This window comes from Cygnus olor, chromosome 4 (assembly GCF_009769625.2).
Source record: "Cygnus olor isolate bCygOlo1 chromosome 4, bCygOlo1.pri.v2, whole genome shotgun sequence".
Taxonomy (NCBI): Eukaryota; Metazoa; Chordata; class Aves; order Anseriformes; family Anatidae; genus Cygnus; species Cygnus olor.
The window spans coordinates 5,848,104-5,866,365 of NC_049172.1; the positions used below are offsets into that span (position 1 = coordinate 5,848,104).

An 18,262-nucleotide genomic window follows, 5' to 3' on the forward strand; every position below is an offset into this window, starting at 1 on the left:
CGAGGGAGAGGGATGTTTTGTCACAAACCTAATTCTTGATTCTTGGGCTGAAATCCTATCTAGTAGCCTTGTTCCACACCTCTGGAAGTGACTGAGTTAGGTTTAGTCCTTTAGGGTTGTACTATATACTTAATAATTGGCGGGCGGGAAGGAGAGAGATAATTTTGGAGTCTGGTATTCTGCCCTCTGTCCTCCTCCCACCTTGGCGTCCTTGTCTGCAGAGGGAACACCAGGTCCATGCCTGCTCTGAGAGCCATTGCCAGCTGCCTTGCCTTGCTTGGCAGCCTGGTGAATACTTGTTCCTGCTCCGGTTTGCTGGCGTCGGTCTCAAAGCGCGCAGCCTGTGCCAGCCAGCTGACTATTAGCCCTGTCAAATATTGTGACTCTCTGGTGAATAGCACAGCGCGTCATGTTGGCAACACGGGGGGAGCTAAGCCTACAAGTAATTACTTGATTTGCAATTGTTTATTTCTTTATGTGCAAAAGCTGGAAAAATTCTGACATCCACAAAAGGATAAACGTTAATCTGCCCTGTGCCTTTGCACTAATTACCTTTCTTCCATGATTTCTCTAATAGCTGCCACATTAGGACCGGCTCCTAGATGGGTATAAAATGGACCTTCATCTTTTTCAATAATTTGCTCTGTTTAAAACAAAATAAAAGTTATTACTTTGAAGCTTAATTCTTTAACGTAAAAAAGTCACATTGCAAAACTTACATCTAGCTGGTTAGAATACTGCTGTTGGGTCTCGGGTCAGTTTTCATACACTTATGTCTTAAAGTACGCCCATGAAATATGTAGAAAACATGCAAAGCACGTGGCTAATTCTGCAAATAGCCATGATATGGACTGTGTGCTTTTTGCTAGCACAAACAGTTGTTTCACATCTCGGGCTTTACACTGAAATTCAAAAGGCATTTTCCCGTTATCACTGAATGATTGTTTCTCTTTCTCCCACTTCCTCCTCTCCCAATATCTAGAAAGGAGGATAAATGGGATACCAATGGTAAATATTGACATTAGTGAGCTGTACAGTACTTGTTTTTCAGCAGATATGTTATATAGGAACCTACAGCTTGAGAAAGTGGCTGTTAAGGTTGCACAGAGAATTTCTGCCACCCACAAAAAGACTCTGTGAAATGAAAAAAGCAAGTTTGCTGAAAGAAATCCTGCACAAGGCCTACTGAAACTGCTTGCATGCTAAGAACGTGGCCTCAGTTGTGTGTGTGTGTGTAGGTAGGACCATGCCAGCATTCACAGCAGATGCTGTGCGTTTGTTTTGATACAGGGAGGCAGGCTCCAGGAGCACGAGGGAAATGGTCGGGCTCTGCTGGGGTGCAGGAGAGCAGGTGGGGCTGTGCTGACGTGGCTGAGGGCCGGCTCTCTGGGATGCTAACTCTAGAGGCTGAGTGAGGTGATGCTGCTCTCGACGTACAGCCTCTGGAAGCATGATGAAGGCATGCTATAAACCTGAACGTGTCGATGGAGAAATGGTTTAACTTGCATCTCCTTAAAAAGTAATACTGATAGGAAAGAACAATAAGCTCTATCAATGACTCTGTAGCAATGGGGTCTTCAAAGAGGACAGGATCTGGGTTTCATGCTCCTTTATTTCCTAAAGGGTCTGCTAAGACTGAAGGGTTAAAACATGAGTGGAAAATAAGCTCTTCTTGCTTAGTTAGCAGCTGCAGTACTGGCTACAAAAAAAAAAAAAAAGAAAAAAAAAAAAGAAAAAAAGAACAAAATCATGCCTGAAAAAAGTTTTGCCAACTGCATTGGAGAATGGTCTTAAACCAAACCAAAACAATTTTAGGGTTAAAAAAAAACCTCTACATGTTATAGGTTATTTCTTATAAAAGAAAAAGGAACAGCAAGGAACTGGCTTCTAGTTTCCTTCCTGGGAGCTTTGAAAATCCATTACTTTCTCTTTTTGCTCCCATGGAGCATCTCTGAGACACAGCCCCAGGCATCTGAAAAGACAAAAAGGTCCATTTTGCAGTTTTGGAGGAGCATTGCTTCAACTTTCCTTTTTTAGTTGGTGTGAAATCCCAGGCTGTTATGGCCAGTAAGTGAAACTTACAACAAAGGTTTTACTTTTCTCTTGGTTGGTGCTGAAGCACTTGTACCTTTTGCTTCAGTCTGAATAATTTATCCCGTGATAGAGTCTGAAACACCTGGCCACGTGTGGTGCCAGTGTATGAAAGCTTGGGGTACAGGGCCTTGCCTGATGCTGTGCTTTTCTTTCCTCTGCTCAATTCTTCTGCTTCTGGGGACTGGCTGTGCTGTGAAGAAATACCAAGGGTCCCCCTTGCTGCTTGTATGGCTTCTCTAAGAAACTGCTTAGCCTTGCAGTAGACAAGTGAGTCAACAGGGCGATAAACTCTTGCAACAAGTGAGGAATAATCTAGCATTCCTTCTTTGCTTAGGTTTTACTGAGGCAAACTTCAACAATCTCACTGCTAGAGCAAAAAATGGAGTAAGGATCGCAAGTTTTGGACCCAAGACATGTTTTATAAACGCTATATCTAGCCTTGACAAATACATTAGATTATAAAGTTGTGACCTACTTTTTATCAGCGTGTTGTTATTACATGTCTGCTGCTTAAGGAGAATGGGAGTGAGGGGATATGTTACCGTCTACAAGCTTTCTGACTGTAAAAGCACGTAGGTAACTTTATGAAATACTGAGCAAGGGCCCACGTGTAGGGTTGGCTAAGTGGAGCAGGCGTAAGTGTAGAAAAATTGCTGTACGTCTTTACTAATTGCTGTTCTGAAAAACAAAAAGCCCAACCTCCAAGAAAAACACCCGACTAACCCCTGCAATCTGAACTCAAAGGCTAGTTTCCCTGCTGTGAACTAATATGCTTTTAGTACACCTCTCAGCACTTACCAACACAGCTGCAAGATGGGAAGTCATACTGGGTTTTGGCAGGTGTGTCCAATAAATTTTTTACAGGAGTATCCAGTAACTTGGAAGGTGAGTCTAAAAAATTATTGAGAACAGTTCCAGCTGTTCTTTTGGTCGGGGTTTTCTCAGCAGACGAGTTAGCTTGTTGTTCTGAGATTGGGGTCTGAGTGTCAAATTCTGCAGCACAGGTGTTTCTCGATAGGATGGTAATAGGGCCTGCTGTTTCAACCTTCACATGTTTAGGTGATTTGACAGTAAAAGTCTTGTGATCAAACAGTGATTTGACCTGTATCTGTTTTAGCTGCTGTTCCATTGTCTCAATGATGCTCTTTTGTTGCATGCTCTCGCAGCTGAAGTGCTGATTCTCTTGTTTAATTGTTTTTTTCCACATTTTGTTTTCTAGCTGTCCAGTTGATGGACGCATGCAGACGTTAGACTTTGTGCCAGCCTCAATTTTGATAGGCTTGCGTGCTGTGCTGGGGCCGAGCTCGGGTTTGGGTTGCTGGTACGCCTGTTGCTCCTGTTTTTGTAAGAGATGCCACCTTAGGGCAGCGTGCTTTTGAAAATCCTTCTGGGTTTGGGTCTGCAGATGACAGCCTCTCTGCTCTGGGGCGTGCGGGGGAGTTTGCTGGCTGTGTGTTAAGTACCGCTGGGGCATCTGCGGGGCTTGGTGGCTGGGGAGCTCTTGATTCAGGCTGCCCCCGTAGCCTTGTGTCTGCTGGAGCGGCAGCTGTATCACCGAAGCTTGTTGTGTCTGTTGCTCTTGTTCTTGAAAACAGTGATTCACATCTTGCTTGGGGGGCAAGTTGTTTGAAAAATACTGCACGTGCTGCAAGTCCTGCATTTTCTTGGCCCCAAAGCGTTCGACATTCGCGGCGTTTTCCTTCTCAGAAATCAAGTGCATGTTGTTTGGGCAGGGATGCTGCAGACCAGCGTTTGTTTTCTGACTGTAGAGGGGAGCCTTGTTGTTCACGCTCTGTACCTGCTCTAGCCCCAGCTGAGGGCTGTGCAGCGGGAAGGCAGCCGGTTTCATGTACTTATTCCCAGTTTGAAAACACTCATCTGTTTTAAGCTGGCTGAAGGATGTCCTGTCTAGCTGCTGCTCCAGGGTGCTTTGGGAATGGGAGACGGCTTGGGGCGGTTCTTTACTTCTCATTTGCAGAGCCTGTTGCTGGTTGGGGGTTAGCTGCGGACTGCACAGCAGCTGGGTCTGCTGTGCCTGCTTTTGGAGCATCTGTTGCAAAATGTGTGAATGCAAGAATTGCTCGCTTTCCCCTGGCGGGGGATTCAAGTGCTGCTGTTTCAGCGGGGCCCCTAGGGGCTGTTCGGCTGGTTGTTCAGGTCTTTGCTGATAATGGAGCTGCTGCGCAGGGTGCTGCTGCACTTGGGACTTGCGGGGGGGATCCATCTTGGCGAGCTGGGGCTGCGGCGAGTGTTTCTGGAACAGCAGCTGGGGGTCAGCTGTGGGATGCGGCTGCAGCTGGGAGGTCTCGCTTTTGTACAGAGGGGGAATTTGTTCCTGTTGCATTATCTTCTGGCTCTGGGGCTGTCCCGACGGCCCCTTTAATGCATCAGGACTTCCAGCATACTGCTTTGTATAGGCTGTTTCGGGTGTGTTTGCCTGGAACTGAAGAATTGATCGGAGTAACGCTTCGCTGGGCTTGTGGGGAGGCTCTCCCTGGCGGAACTGCGTGGAAACCAACTCGATCCAGGCCGGCTTCGAGTAACGCTGAGGCTGTTGCACAGGCTCTTTCGCTTGGTCCTTCTCTTTGTCAGGAGGAATCTCAGGTTCTCTCTGTCCTGGGAAATGCTGACAGCGTTGCGGCAACTCACCGTCACTTCCGCACGCCTGCAGGCTTTGGAGGGGAGGCTCTGGCGGTGGCGGCATTTCTTCTGGGTGCTGCTGAATCAAGGCGGCCGCAGCAGCTCGGGGATTGCTTTCGCTGACATCTTGTTGTGATGTTGGCACCTGCTGCGGAAGTCTTTGCGGAGGGTGAAGTTGCTGCTGGCTGAGGTTGGGACTCTCTGGCACCAGTCCCTGCTGCTGCCCTTCGTTCTCGATCTCTCCAGGAAGAGTTTCCTCGCCGTTGTCATAGGAGTGGCGTCCTTCTCGCGCCACGCCAGACAGCGCACTGTTCATTTCTGGAGCAGGAGGAGTGGAGGAATCTTTATGAAACATTGAGTTCTGTTTAAAGAAAGCACCATTATTTTCTGCTTGCTCAGAAAACCTTTCCAGAGCGGTGTTCTGAGCTTGCAGGTTACTGCTGGAACTTAAAGAGAGGTCTTGGTTGGGAACCTGCCCTACACTTCCACGAACAGTACTGTTTCCTACAGATAACTGGTGTGTATCATAGCCTGGAATCTGTTGCTGTAGCTGTAGTTCTGGTTTCTGAAGCGAACAGCTACCTGGCAATACAGGTGGTTTACTGGAGTCTTCTGCATTGTAGACCTCAGTAACCACTACAGCTGGCACTTGAGGCAGCTCAGAGTTTGAGGTCTGTGGGGAAGTGATCTGCCCTGAGGTATGGGATGAATGCGTTGTCTCGTAGGACAACTCATTAGTAGCCTGACTGGTAATGGCATTGATATGAGATGTGTTCTTCTGCATTGCTATGGAAACATGTTCTGGATAATATTGAGACAGTGTTTTCTCCAGGAGTTCACCATGCATGCTTTCCATGGAAGAGGCAGAAACTGTAGCACCATTAGGCATTGGCACCGCCTTGTTCTTAAGTAGTAAGACAATGTCCCTGTTGTGGCAATGAACATTTTCCCGCTCCTGCTCATTCTGAATCAGGAGGTCATGAGGGTTTTCAGAACCACCACTGTTGTATCTTGTAGACGGTATCAACTCTGAGGCTTCATTTTCTTGTCCTGTAAAGCTCTCGGCTTTCTTCTCGCTGTAACAATTGGAGACACTTGGTTTTTCATAGTTATCATCTGGCTCAGCTTTTTCTCCGTTCACCTCTTTGTCTTGTTTCACTTTCTTGCTCTGATGAAGTCCATACAGAGAGGGCTCACTAAAAGTGCGTTTAATCCCACCGTTTTGCATATATTTGGAGCATACTTTCATTTCTTGTAAAAGGTCAGGGCTAACGCGGTGGTTTGGACTTCCCTTCACGTGGGGCACTCCGTAGTTGCTTTTAATGAATAGCCGCTTGTGGTCTCCATTTACTTCGACTTCAGGCCTCTCTGTCGCCGGACTTCCATTCTGTAGCTTCACTGCAGAAGGCTCTGCCTGGCACACGGGAGATTGCGGTATTAGAAATGGACTCAATCTATTGCCGTCAACATGGTTGGTTCTGTCCTGTTCCATCTGGCCTGCTCCGGGGCCATCCACAAGGCTACCCTCTGAACGTATCTGCGAGAGAGAAGAAACGGGAGAGAACTAAGTCAGGTCTAGTTTCACTCAACAGATAGCAGATTACTGATTCCTGCACCCGCCGTCCCGACGGGTTTCTACATGCAACAGCAGCTCACGGGCGCACCTGAGAGGAGGCTCGCTGCCCTGTTGGATTTGGCAGCTCCATGCGTCCCCCTTATTGCAGGTTTATTCTTCAGGATGAAAAGAGTGTGAAAATACAGACCCATTTCTTACCCCCATTGAACACACAAACAGCTGTTTTGCCAAAAAGAGCTCTCATAATGGTGGAAAAAATACTCTCTGCTTTTGAATGATTTGCATAGGCTCCCCTGTCGCCGCTTTTTCTCCTTAGTAAGGCAGAAAGTCATGCAGAAACCCTGGTTCCCAGACTCGGTGCTAATCCTGTTATTTGATTAAGTGTGCCAAACCCCTTTTGTGTGACTTGAAGGATTATTGCCACCAAGCTTGCCAATTAGAGAGGAAAACCTCCTTTTTTCAGTCTTCAGCTGTCTGACAAGGTCTTTTAAAACTGGCGTTCCAAAAGCCCATGCAAGTGGCACAATCCACACATGAGACAAAGCCTCGCCTGATTGCCATCCATAGGAATTCTTACACTTAATCAACATCTTGATAATGTTGATAGAAACAAATTAAGAGATTTCAGAAAGGTTTGATGGAAATGGTATTTTTTCAGGTATTGGTATTCTTTTAAATTTAGACTATAGACATAAGGCGTGGCTTAAACTCTGCATTAGGGTTTTGAACTGAGCTTCAAAGCTCCTTCTTTGTTTGGAGATGAAGTCCTATTTTCTTCTTTAACCTTTATATTTTATTTATAAAATTATTTTTTTCTTTAGCTGAAAGTACTGACAATGTGCAGTGAACAAATTCCATATAGCGACAATCTAATTCTGTTCACATGGATCTTCCCAAGATCCCGGTTAACGGAGATAATTCATAGAAAATTCACAATTCACAGAAAATTCACAGTCCTGCTTAACATAAAGCCATTGTTTGACTCTGCTTGTAATTTATTCTTTGTTGGCTTTATGGTTCTCAAACAGTTGCGAATGACAGAAGACAGACTGGCAGAGGGTCTTCCAGATGTGAGATCACACAGGAAATTTGGACTCATGCACGTCTTTGCCCTGCAGGCTTTATTTTTAGTTTGTGTAAATGTGAATTTGAAGGCTTCCCCGTTACCAGGCTTTGCCTGGCTGGACTGCAGAGTCAGCACCAGCACTGCACGTGGCTGCCGTTGCCACTACGCAGGAGTTACTGCTACACTGGAAAAATTTCTGTCATCACAGTTGCTCTGCTTATGTATGTATCCTACATTAATCTTATAAAAAAAAAAAAAGAAGATACTAAGGAACATCTAATTTATACAGTTTTCAGTGCAGTATTCCCTTACTCAACTAAGCAATATGATTCTAAAACGCTTTTTAAGGTAATATTAATGCCTGAGATTCATTACTTCTGGCAGAAGCACATCTGCTTACACCTCTAATTTTGGTATCAGGACAATTCAAACATAAATTTTGACTGGCAAGCACCTATATGACAAATTGGATTCACTTCATCCTTATCCCAAACTAGGTCTTAGATTTACTTTTGACCTCCTGAAGTTCTTTACTTTCTGTACTGAATTTATCTTTTGTGTGACGGAAGTAGAGAAGTTCTCTCTGCAAATATCAGGACTTAAAAAAAGAGTTGTTGAAGTGAAAGCTAAGAATATGGCAACGGAAAAGAACATTTGTCCATCTTCTCTATGTTCTTGACAAGGTAAGGCAAGCTTCTTCCCTTCTACATATATTTTGGTATATTTCCCAAGCTTGCTTTAAAACACCCCAAGAGATGAGCCTTTGCAGCTTTCCCAGAGAGACTGTATTCCACTCTAGAGAGAAAGCAGTGTGAGAAAGATTCCTCTGATGTGTCATTCTAGGCTGGGCGGCAGAATTACGCTCCCAGAGTGTCTCAAAAAATAAGATCTCAGCCTAATTTGAAAACCATTCTTTGCCTTCACACCTTTCATTCCTAGAAACTGCAGCTGAACCACAGCTCAGACATGAGTGTGTAGGCTGCTCTATTTCACAAGTAAGAAATGAAATAAAAGGAACCGTAGTAATTAACACTGTGCTGTCAAACTGCTTCTAAAATATTTATTTCTTCAAAAACAAACAATAAAAATTAGTCTGTGTGGTTGAGCCATGAGAAACTTCCTTCAGCCCTCAACGTCTGTCTTGTTTGTCGTGTTCTGATGTAGCAGATGGGTTACAGCTTAATTCCACCTAAGAATTCCCAGATGATCTTTCTTCTTGGCTTCTTACAAATAGGTAAAACCACCTTTTTTGTTTAGAAGCGGCGGCTGTCTGACTTGTCTAATGTTAGCGTACCCCTTGAAGGAATGCATCTGGGCTTCAGAAAAGAGTCTTAGGTTCACACTGCCCTTAAAAACCACAAGGTTATTTTCACTGCGTGGCAAGGATTATTATTCACAGTATTCTCAAAAACCTCATAGTGTGAGTCAGCCGATTCCCCTGAGTTCTGATCAACTCCAGTGTAAAAGGCATTGGTCTTAGGCATTGCAAAGGACAATCACTCAGTTCTTCAAAATACTAAGTTAATTCATTGATTAACAGTGGCAGATCTACGTTCTTTAAAATGCAGCTAGGGTTGTGGTGACTTTACGTTACACTTTGGTCTCTCTGCCTACGCTCTGTTATTCGCAGTCCTCTTGAGCACAAATGTAGCTCAAGCAATCACAGTGCTTATTTGTAATTTAAAACTGGCAAAAGGCAAGTGGCAGCTATGCCTTTATTACTGGTTTTAACTAGGGCACTGTGAAGATATTCTTGATGCTACTACTCAGCAGACCTGGCTGGGCCTTATGAAGTCTCTGCATTCATACAAAGTCTTTGCACTTCATCATTGTCGTGGGATGATATGTCTGTCCCTTAAAGTAGATCTGCCTTTCCCTAAGTTAGCAGTTAGGCATTTTTCTCTTTCCCATAACTGTATTTTATTCAGACCATTTAGTAGCTCCACATATTCTTCCTCAGCTATAATTCATTAGAAATTCAAGTCACATCAGCAGCATCTGTGAAACAATTACTGCATCTAGGACTGACTCTGCAGTCTAATCCATCATAATTATGACTGGCCTCTTTGAAGATGCCACGATGCGTGACTTAAATATAGCACATTACTGTGCAAATGGATCAGCATCTCATTCCACCAATATGCATTCAGGTTATAATTCAGTCCACCGCTGTTTGACTTTCGCAAATACAAGCCATGTATGTAGATCTATTTCTCCCCACATATGGGGCACAAATTGGAAACCAAGCATTGAAGGAGACTTGGAGATTTTTTAGGTTTATGGGTGAGTTTGGCATATTCCTGCCACCTCTAACAATACAGGAAAACGGAAAGGCTGTGGAGGGCACTGTTATCTGTGTGACAAGCAGTCCTATGGCAACAAAAGTACTTTTAGCTATGGTTTGTTGTTTGTTTGTTTGCTTTCCCCATGGAAAATATTTCTTTAATTTAAGCCAGTTCTAGAGATTCATACTTCATTTTGTACAGCACCCGTACCTCGGGACTTTGTGAGTGCAAAGCGGCTCAGATGAAGGACTGGACAAACACCTGCTGCAGGGGAGCACAATCTTTTCAAAGCTGGGCGAGAAACCCCACAGAAAAAGTAGGTAGGGGAATGCTGGGTTAGGGTACTCATGGCCCCGAAAGGACTGAAAGGTGGGATGTCAGACGGTGGCTCCCCCTTCTAGGGTTAGCTGGGTTGGAAGTACACCTCCTCAGAGGCTTTTCTGCCCTGCAGAACTGCACCTCTTCTCTCCTCAGAAGCTCGTGCCATTGGCAAAGAGGTCTAAAGCCTGAACTGCTGTCCTTCCTAAGTAAGGACACTCATACACAGCATTATCAGAAAGCTCCACTTGCAGACAAATATTGCAAGTCTCAAGTTTTAACTCTAAGGTCTCTCTGAGGAGCAGTCTGTAATGCAGAGCTCTGTCCTGATGCCTGCCGAGCAGTACTGAATCCCTCCGTAACAGACCAAGTGCAATTCATCAGAGCACAGGCAATTCACTGTAAGAACTTCAGCACTAAAAATTTAAATCTTCTGGACTTACTCACAAAATATGTGATATTGTTTCTGGTTAACTCAGAGTCAGTGTTCTCTTTTTAATTCTGGAAGAAGATGTGTAAGCAGTTAACGATGCTCAACACCAGGGTTTACAGCTGTGTGGTTATCGTGGCATGTCATTTTTCTCTGGTCTATTTTAATAAATTCTGTTTCAGCTGTGCCTTGGGTTAACACCTGTAGGCAAGAAGCTTTCTCCTTTAGTCACTGGGAGAAAAAAAGTCACTACAGAGAAAAGATGTTAACTCGGATCACTAGCCGGTGAAGTAATACATCAAAGCTTCTTATTAGTGAAACATTTTCATTATTGTTGGGATAAAATGTTGCACATATGGAAACGGTTGCATAGTTTAAGCATTTCGCATATGTTTCGCACTGAAGGTGCTTCGTGCTTACCCACTGAGAAACAAAGCAAGCTTCCCCATGGAGACCAGCGGGAGAGGCAAGGCCAGGAATATGCCTGCCCACACTCCAGGTGGCTTGTCCTTTGAGGACAGCTTCTTCCCAAGCCAGGATTGCTGGTAGGTTGTAATAAATACAGTGCCATCTAACCCCAAATCCCACGCCTGAAAGAAGTTGCCTATAGTGGAAGTGGAAGGGTATGGCAGCAAGGAGTGCAGACTGCCTCACGTGATTCCTTCGCTGGAGATTCCTGTGGCAGCTGCTCTGTTGTTGTTCGAAGCAGAGCTATCCTACAAAATAGAGATTGCTTTCGTGCTAAAGGTGAATTGAGGCTCTGAACCCCACGACATACCCTAAGGATTTGCTCCCTTCCCCACCAGCATCACTGTTGCCCCACTGCAAGTGTGGTGGCTGAGGAAAATGCAGTGCAACTGCATTGCAGATTTGAAGGAGGGCCCCAGAAAGACAAGGACACTCTGTTGTTAGCTGGGCTCTGTGGCTTACAATGGGGTCCTTCTGCACTGCATTCAGCTGTCTCTTCATTTGGATAGTATATTTATTCAGTGCATTAGAAATGGAAAAAAAGAAAAAGAAAAAAACTGCATAAAGATGCAGTGCATTCTCTGTCACTTGAAGTCCTTAAGTTAAGATGACATTTTTTTCGTAAAATGAATATATATCTTGTTTTCTTACTGTGGCTTTAAATAGCAGTTATGGGGTTAATGTAGAAACTACTGGATGAGGCTCTGTGACTGTATTCTGCAGGAGGTCATATTACATGAATGTAATTGTCTTCTCTGGTATTTAGATCTATGAATAATCTGTGTCAAATAGGAGAGAAAATGTGGGATGGTTAAAATTTGTTACCTCATTTATCCTTAATTTACAGGGAAAATGGTGACTAGTGAATATAGATATAAGCAGACATAAGGGAATGAAGGGCATGGGATTTGTGAAATATGAGGATTAATAATTCATTAAACCTTATCCAAGCTAGAAGCCTCATAATTCATGCATTTTTAAACCAAGTAGTGCTCGCCCCCCTTCAATTTATTGACAGCACTGCTTGCATTTCAGTGATGCAATGATCTAATCGCAAAAGCACTTGAATCAGTTGATTTTTGACCTTAAAGCGGAGAGCAAGAGAGTAAAGCTGAACTGGTCTGCCCAGTGGTTTCCCCTTGCTGCATTGTATAACCATCAACAAGACTGGGTCCTGCAGAAAGCCTACACAGGCATGAAAAACTGCACTACCTGACAGTTGCATAAAATCAAGGAGAGTGACAATTAAATGCTTCTACAGGATGGGTGGAAAAAACCAATTATGCGAAGGGAATGAATTCAGGAATACGAAATGCGATAAATAGGAATTATAATGTCACCTCACAAGCTCTGCAGTTCCTATTTTTTCTCACTTACACTTATATGGCCCAGGCTTTGCACCTAACTGTACCATGCAGCACTTGTAAGAGAAGAAGCCAACTCTTCCAGTCATTCATCGCGCCGCCCCAGTAGCACCAGACTGGAAATGCTTCTGGAAAGTTCCATCTGCGGAAGCAGGCTGGGTTTAAGTGATAAAAGACCTTCCTGCTGCAAAAACCAGAACGTTCAAGACAAGGTTAGCACCTACTCTTGTTCTGGCTGGTTGTGAGCTCGTATCTGTGGCTGAGAGTTGAAGTTTGTTGGATCCAGGTGGTTTATACCGACAGGCCATCACACATAGCTGTAATGCTTCCCCGTCACCCTGTTTGGTGTAACCTTGGGTGTTGGCATGCCAACGTACTCTAAGACCAGTATTGCTCAATTTCTTGAGCACCACTTTGACTGTTTTACATCTTTCTCAAAGCCAGGGCAGCTGACCTAAAACACCTTTTTGCCTTTGCTGTTTGCAAGAGCCACTGCAGTTGGTAATTGTAGTAGGGAAAGTGTGGGGGTGGGAGCTGGAGCCCCAAAAGCTGGGGATGCTCCAATAAGTATGCTCTGAGAGAGATGTTTCTATGCCTGGGCAAAGTCAGAAATGTTTCTTCTCTTGTGTGCCTGCCTGTGAAGTCTGTACCGGCAAAATTGTTTCAAATCGCAAGCCAAGCAGGGCATCACCGTGGCAATTCACCAACAATTGTGGATTCAACATCCTGAAAAATGTTGGAGGAGAAAAGCAAAACTAAGCCACTGTTTTTCTTCATTTCAGCCAGCTACGTTAGGTGTAGGTGTGTCAAGTAAAGGCTGGCAAGGTGGAGTGGGCAGCGTTATCTGGTGCATAAGCACTGAATCAATACTCAGACCAGTTTATTCCTTGAAAAATGGTGGAATTCAAGGGGTGACTTCCTCTTGGGTACTTCAGCTACCCCATGGGTCAAATGGTAATGATGAGACTGGTGGCTGATTAAAATCAGCTATCTGAAAACAATAGCTAGCTGCTAATGTTCTGGCTGAGCTCTGTAGTGCTGCGTGCCTCTTTGGGAGCATGAGAGCTTGCCAGAATAAGCAAGCGTTGGTGGCTGAACCATTCTTCAAGACACACTTGATGTTATCAACCTGCCATTTAGGGAAGGTTACCAAGAGGTCAGTGTCATCATTATCTTCCAGTTTCTGTGATCTTTGTCCATCTGGCTTCAGACCTGGATATAGCACGGATTTCTTGGGTTGATCACTTCCTGACACCAGTCGAAGGTCGGTTATCCATGATGATTTCATCACAGCTGCCGGCAGAGTTGAGCAATTCATGATTAAAGAGTGCATCCTCCTTGGGAGCTAGAAGCAACGGGTGAGATTCTCTTGCCTCTCTTCAGCCCTTACTATAAAGAAGTAAGGGTCCAAAGGAAGAGCCACTGGCAGACTTTAGGACTTGCTAAAAGATTTTAGCATTTCATCGTGTTGGGTCAGTAATATTAGAAAATGGGGACAAAAATGGTCCTGTTTGGCATCTGGATGGAAGAAAAGCAACAGAAGAGAATTAAGTGTTGTAGGCAGCAGCGTCCTCAGAAAGCCTGTTTCCACAGCTCTGTTTTCTATTATCCTTTGAACTTCAAATAGGTAATCCTGTTGGGTCTCCCAGTTCTGCCAAAACCAGAATTTTGGATGAGGTGCAGTTATCTTAACATTTCTTCTCCAAAAGTTGAAGGTGAAGGCCGAACCGAGAGGAGACAGGGGCTGGGGAGAACACAACAACTGTCCCAAGCGCCAATTACTGCAAGGATCGCTCTGACTGATGCCCCCAGCTGACAAAGCATAGCTTTCATCTCCTCTGCTGGCCTCACTTACGGTATTAAACCCCTATACACACTCCTCCTCTGTTTTTTTTCCATGCCTCCACCACACCTAGGCTGGGACGCTGTAGTAAAACTTGATTTTCAGCTGCGATTCCTGCCTGTTGAGAAACAACAGGCATCTCCCGCGCCAGGCAGCTGCTGCCCGAGGGGCAGGTGCTGGGGATCCCCCAGGGGCGGCGAGCCGCAAGGTGCCCGCCTGCGAGATGCTGCCTGCCTCGTCCAGGGGATTTTACTTTCAGATGGCAAAGATGGAGGAGTTGAGCCAAAACAAGGGTTTGGAAAGAGTTGCACTGATTTAACCATTGCATGATTTGATTTAAAAAGGGGTTTTCGTGCCCGCTTGTGACTATTTTTTTCTTTCTTTCTATTTGTGTCTTGTATGACTTACAGACCAATAGCTTGTAAAGAAATGGGGAAAATAGGTTTGTGAGGGGCCTGAGGAGATGAGCCAACCTGTTTTCAAAGGTCTCTATTGATGAAGGTTGCATGATAACCCACAGTTACATGCAGTGCTTCATTAACCTTACTTATTAGAAAGTTTCTACCATTCAAAACAAACCTACATCACCTCTTCCTACCACTGACTTGCAGAGCCTTGTTTTCTTCTGCGCCATGTTTTTTTTTCCACTGTATAACTGAAGACTTATGAATGCTCACCTATCAGACAGAGTAAACAAGCCAGTCTGTGACATCCGATCTCCTTGCTGGGTGGATCTCTGTCCACACCATTTGGTCCTGGACCAGATGCACCAAGGTCACAAAGCAAATGTGAGGGTCTGCTCCTCAGAGAGCTCATGCATACACCACGTTTTGCTGGATTTTCCCTGGGTTAAGACGTCTGATATACAAGCAGCTATGATATGTGCCTGTAAACCACTCTAAATCCTGTGTGAATCAACTTGGCTCTCCCCCAGTACTTAAAGTCACAGTTTTATTCCCTAAGTTTGAGAGGGACGGTGTAAATCGCATTGAAACTCACTTCTTTGAGCAGTACTTTACAGTGGAGGCTGTTCCCTTAAAGACTTCCCTTGAAGTCTCTGACTTCATATGTTTAAGTCTGCAAACTACTGGCACAGACATCTCTTCTGACTTCCACTGTTGCTGAGGCACCACAGAAGATAAGAATCTAATGCATTTTTAGAGGTCTATTAGAAGATGCTCCCTGGAGCTACAGTTACCATTCAGCTTCTTTCTGCGTTTGTGTGTGGTCTTCAGGAGAAGTTTTAATGTGGGTTATTGCAATCTACACGCAACAATGGCGTGGATTATCGTGCTGAAATCTACATCTGAGAAAATAGTTACAATTGCCTCTCCAGATGTACATGAGATGAAAGACAAGGTGTTTTTGATGACCAGAGCCAGCTGACGACCCAAGAGCAGTGGAAGATCTAACCTCGATAAAAGCACAACTCTGGGAGAGAAACGTGGGAGTTGGCGCTGCCTCGCCCCGGCCCTGACCGAGCAAAATGCGCGGCACGGATACTGCTGCCGTTCCCTTTGCTTTTAGGTTGGAGATGAACATGTGGGGCTAAATTTTCTTTTTGAATACTTGACATACTAGTTTGAAAAGAATTTGGGCATCGACCAATCTTAGATAAAACGGCCCGGGGCCCAAACAAATCAAAAGTCAAGAGACACCCACTTCACATCATGCCAGTATTTATCAAGGAGATACAGCCTAGCGTCTTAAGGTTGACTTGAAAATCAGATTTTCTGTAGTTACTTTCCTGGCTACAGTAATTCCACTCCCACTTCCCCATCCTTCTATTTTCATCTTTTTATTTTTTTACAAGAAAATTTTGTTTTTTCTTTACAAGAACACGATTAATCCTGATCTGGGAATCAAACTACAGGCTGAAGTTTGTTCTTCCACAAAACTGAGGCAATTTTAGAGCTCCTTCTTATCCTGTTACATCCTTGCTTCCAAATAACTTGTATTATACCTACAGCTGTTTAACATTCAAAAATAAATGGACAGTATGGGGGTAACTGCATATTTTGTGACAAGGAGCATTTAGTTTGCTCCTAGAGAAGAAGGCTCATTGCGAGGAGGCTTGTAGCATTTGCCTTTCTGAGGAATCTCCCTTCAGTGTTCCAGAAACTGGAAACCAGGAACAAGTTGAGATTTCACGAGCAGGATTCCTATTTAAAAATACAGTCCTAACTTGAAGGCTTCTCCCTTCTACCACATGACAGGACTGGATAAAAATTTGGGATTACTGTGCCGAGAAAGGGTTGGAATCCCAGAATGAGCTGCCGTTCCTACTTTCCTTTAATTTCCAATAATTCAAAGCACATTCTTTCTCCCGTTTAAATTTTCCTCTTTATGGCAAGATGCAACATGAAGAGACAGAGAATTCACTGCCGCCAAGCTGAAAGAGCGGGGAAAAAAACGGCAGATTGTGTTTTAAGTCTCGTTAAGACTTTTAAACACCCGCAGCTGACACTTGGAAGAGCGGTATTTGAACAGTCCTAAAAGGAACTTCAACGCTCCTCTCTCTGTCATTCCTTTTCAAATATTTTCAAAGCTTTGAAAACAGTCGGTTGTTCTTCGTTCTGGCAACTCGCCACCACCGACTGCCAGCTCAAATCAGTTCACGGTCTCCCGAGGTATCCGGTAGCCCAAGTGGGCTTGAGAGAGTTTGAAACTCTAATGAAAGACCTTTGATATTTGGGGATATTAAGAGACGTAGAGGGACGGGTAAGTTAAAGGAAGCGTTGTCAGTTCCAGCAAAGCCTGCTTCATGTAGCCAGTCACGAGATAGCGCTTCACCAAGCGGTGGTTGTCCATCCGTAGCGTAGTCATGCTTTTGGAGCACAGAGCAGCAGTGTGCACAGAGCTCGCCGCTGTACAGTACGCGCCCAACTTCATTTAGAGAGCTGGGAAGTACATACAGATCTGAGATATTGGACGACTTTGAATGAAACTCATTAATCATAGCTGGGACTTGATTCAGCTTAGGTAAACATCTTTACTACAGCCAGTGACAATTATAGGAGCATTTTAACTCTTCGCTCTTCCTTGGGAGGGCAGCAGGTGAGTTCGCCTCCAAAGGGTCAGGTGCCTGGTTTGGGGATTTAAATATGCACCTCTGCGAGGAGGACCTGACCCCACAAGCTCACACCTGGGAAGATCGTGTTAAGTGTTTGCCAGCCCGGTCCTTCCGCCAGATGTCTAATAAGCACAGTGGTCTTGGGCTGTCAGGAGTGCAGGTGAAGGGACGAACGCCTTGCAGTGCGCTGGTCAGGTTCCTGTGGGTTCGCCCGCGCCCTTGCACGTGAAGTGTGATTGCAGCTGACAACAGAAACCTTTGCTCCTTCCTCCACCCCCTCCCCAAAACCTGTAGGGGAGAGGACAGGGCTGGGCGCAAAGCCAGGAAGGCAGAGCCGTGTGTTAAGCTCTGCTGTACTCAACTGGTTTTGTTCAGAAGAAAACACAATGCAATGTGTGTTCGGTGGTAATGCTTCTGTACAGCCTTTGGGGGAATAAGCAGCTGCTTTTCCTCTAAAAATCAGAAAGTGGGGTGGGGGAAAGAGACAGCAGTCGGGATACTAAGAGTCTAATGCAGTTGTCGGAGCTAGCATGCATGCCAGTGTCATGCATGTAGGACATGTAATATTTGCTTTAACAACTTGAGGGTCAGCCAGGTTGATTATGAGAAAACGAGCTAGTCCTTCTGCTGTGGGAAGGGTGGGAGACAATGATAAATGACAGTTTGTCTGCTCATTACACTACCCAGCAAACAACCCCTCCTAACAGCCTCATCTAGCTCGCAAGAGCTTGCGTGTAATTGATGTGTAATAAATCAGAAGTGTGCTTCAACTCCCCAAACCAAAATGATTTTAAAAGTTTATGATAGGTATTGATGATTAAGCAAGCGTTCTGGAAAGTTAGTTGCACCTAAAATTAGAACTAAAAATGAGATTGGGGGTGTTGGGGTAATATGACAGGTGACTTGTATGATCAGGATGCTGGCTACTGCAATGTGAAATATTTGTTGGCTCTTTTGCCTCCCTTCCCTTGTACACCACAATATACCCCGGCAGCATAAAATCTTAGCCTGTGCCTTAGCTTTGCTGGCTTCATTGAAAATATTCAATGTCTCAAAAACAGCTGCTACTACTTAATGATCTTTGGGTAACTAAGGCTGATTTCTT

At 44.7% G+C, this 18,262-nt stretch overlaps 1 protein-coding gene across 3 annotated transcripts in view; it reads right to left on the reverse strand.

The window, feature by feature from the left end:
- TET2 (tet methylcytosine dioxygenase 2) overlaps nucleotides 1–18,262 on the reverse strand; it is a 69,908-nt gene that overhangs the window by 15,021 nt on the left and 36,625 nt on the right. For 2 of the 3 annotated variants that reach the window (XM_040556610.1, XM_040556609.1), the window contains exons 2-3: nucleotides 2,893–6,271; nucleotides 553–643 (exon numbers count right to left, since the gene is read on the reverse strand). In XM_040556610.1, coding sequence (XP_040412544.1) covers nucleotides 553–643; nucleotides 2,893–6,226 — 3,425 coding nt within the window. In that variant the 5' untranslated portion in view covers nucleotides 6,227–6,271. Of the gene's footprint in view, nucleotides 1–552; nucleotides 644–2,892; nucleotides 6,272–13,391; nucleotides 13,416–18,262 lie in introns of those variants that run through there. The other variant, XM_040556611.1, reaches the window with a different exon arrangement.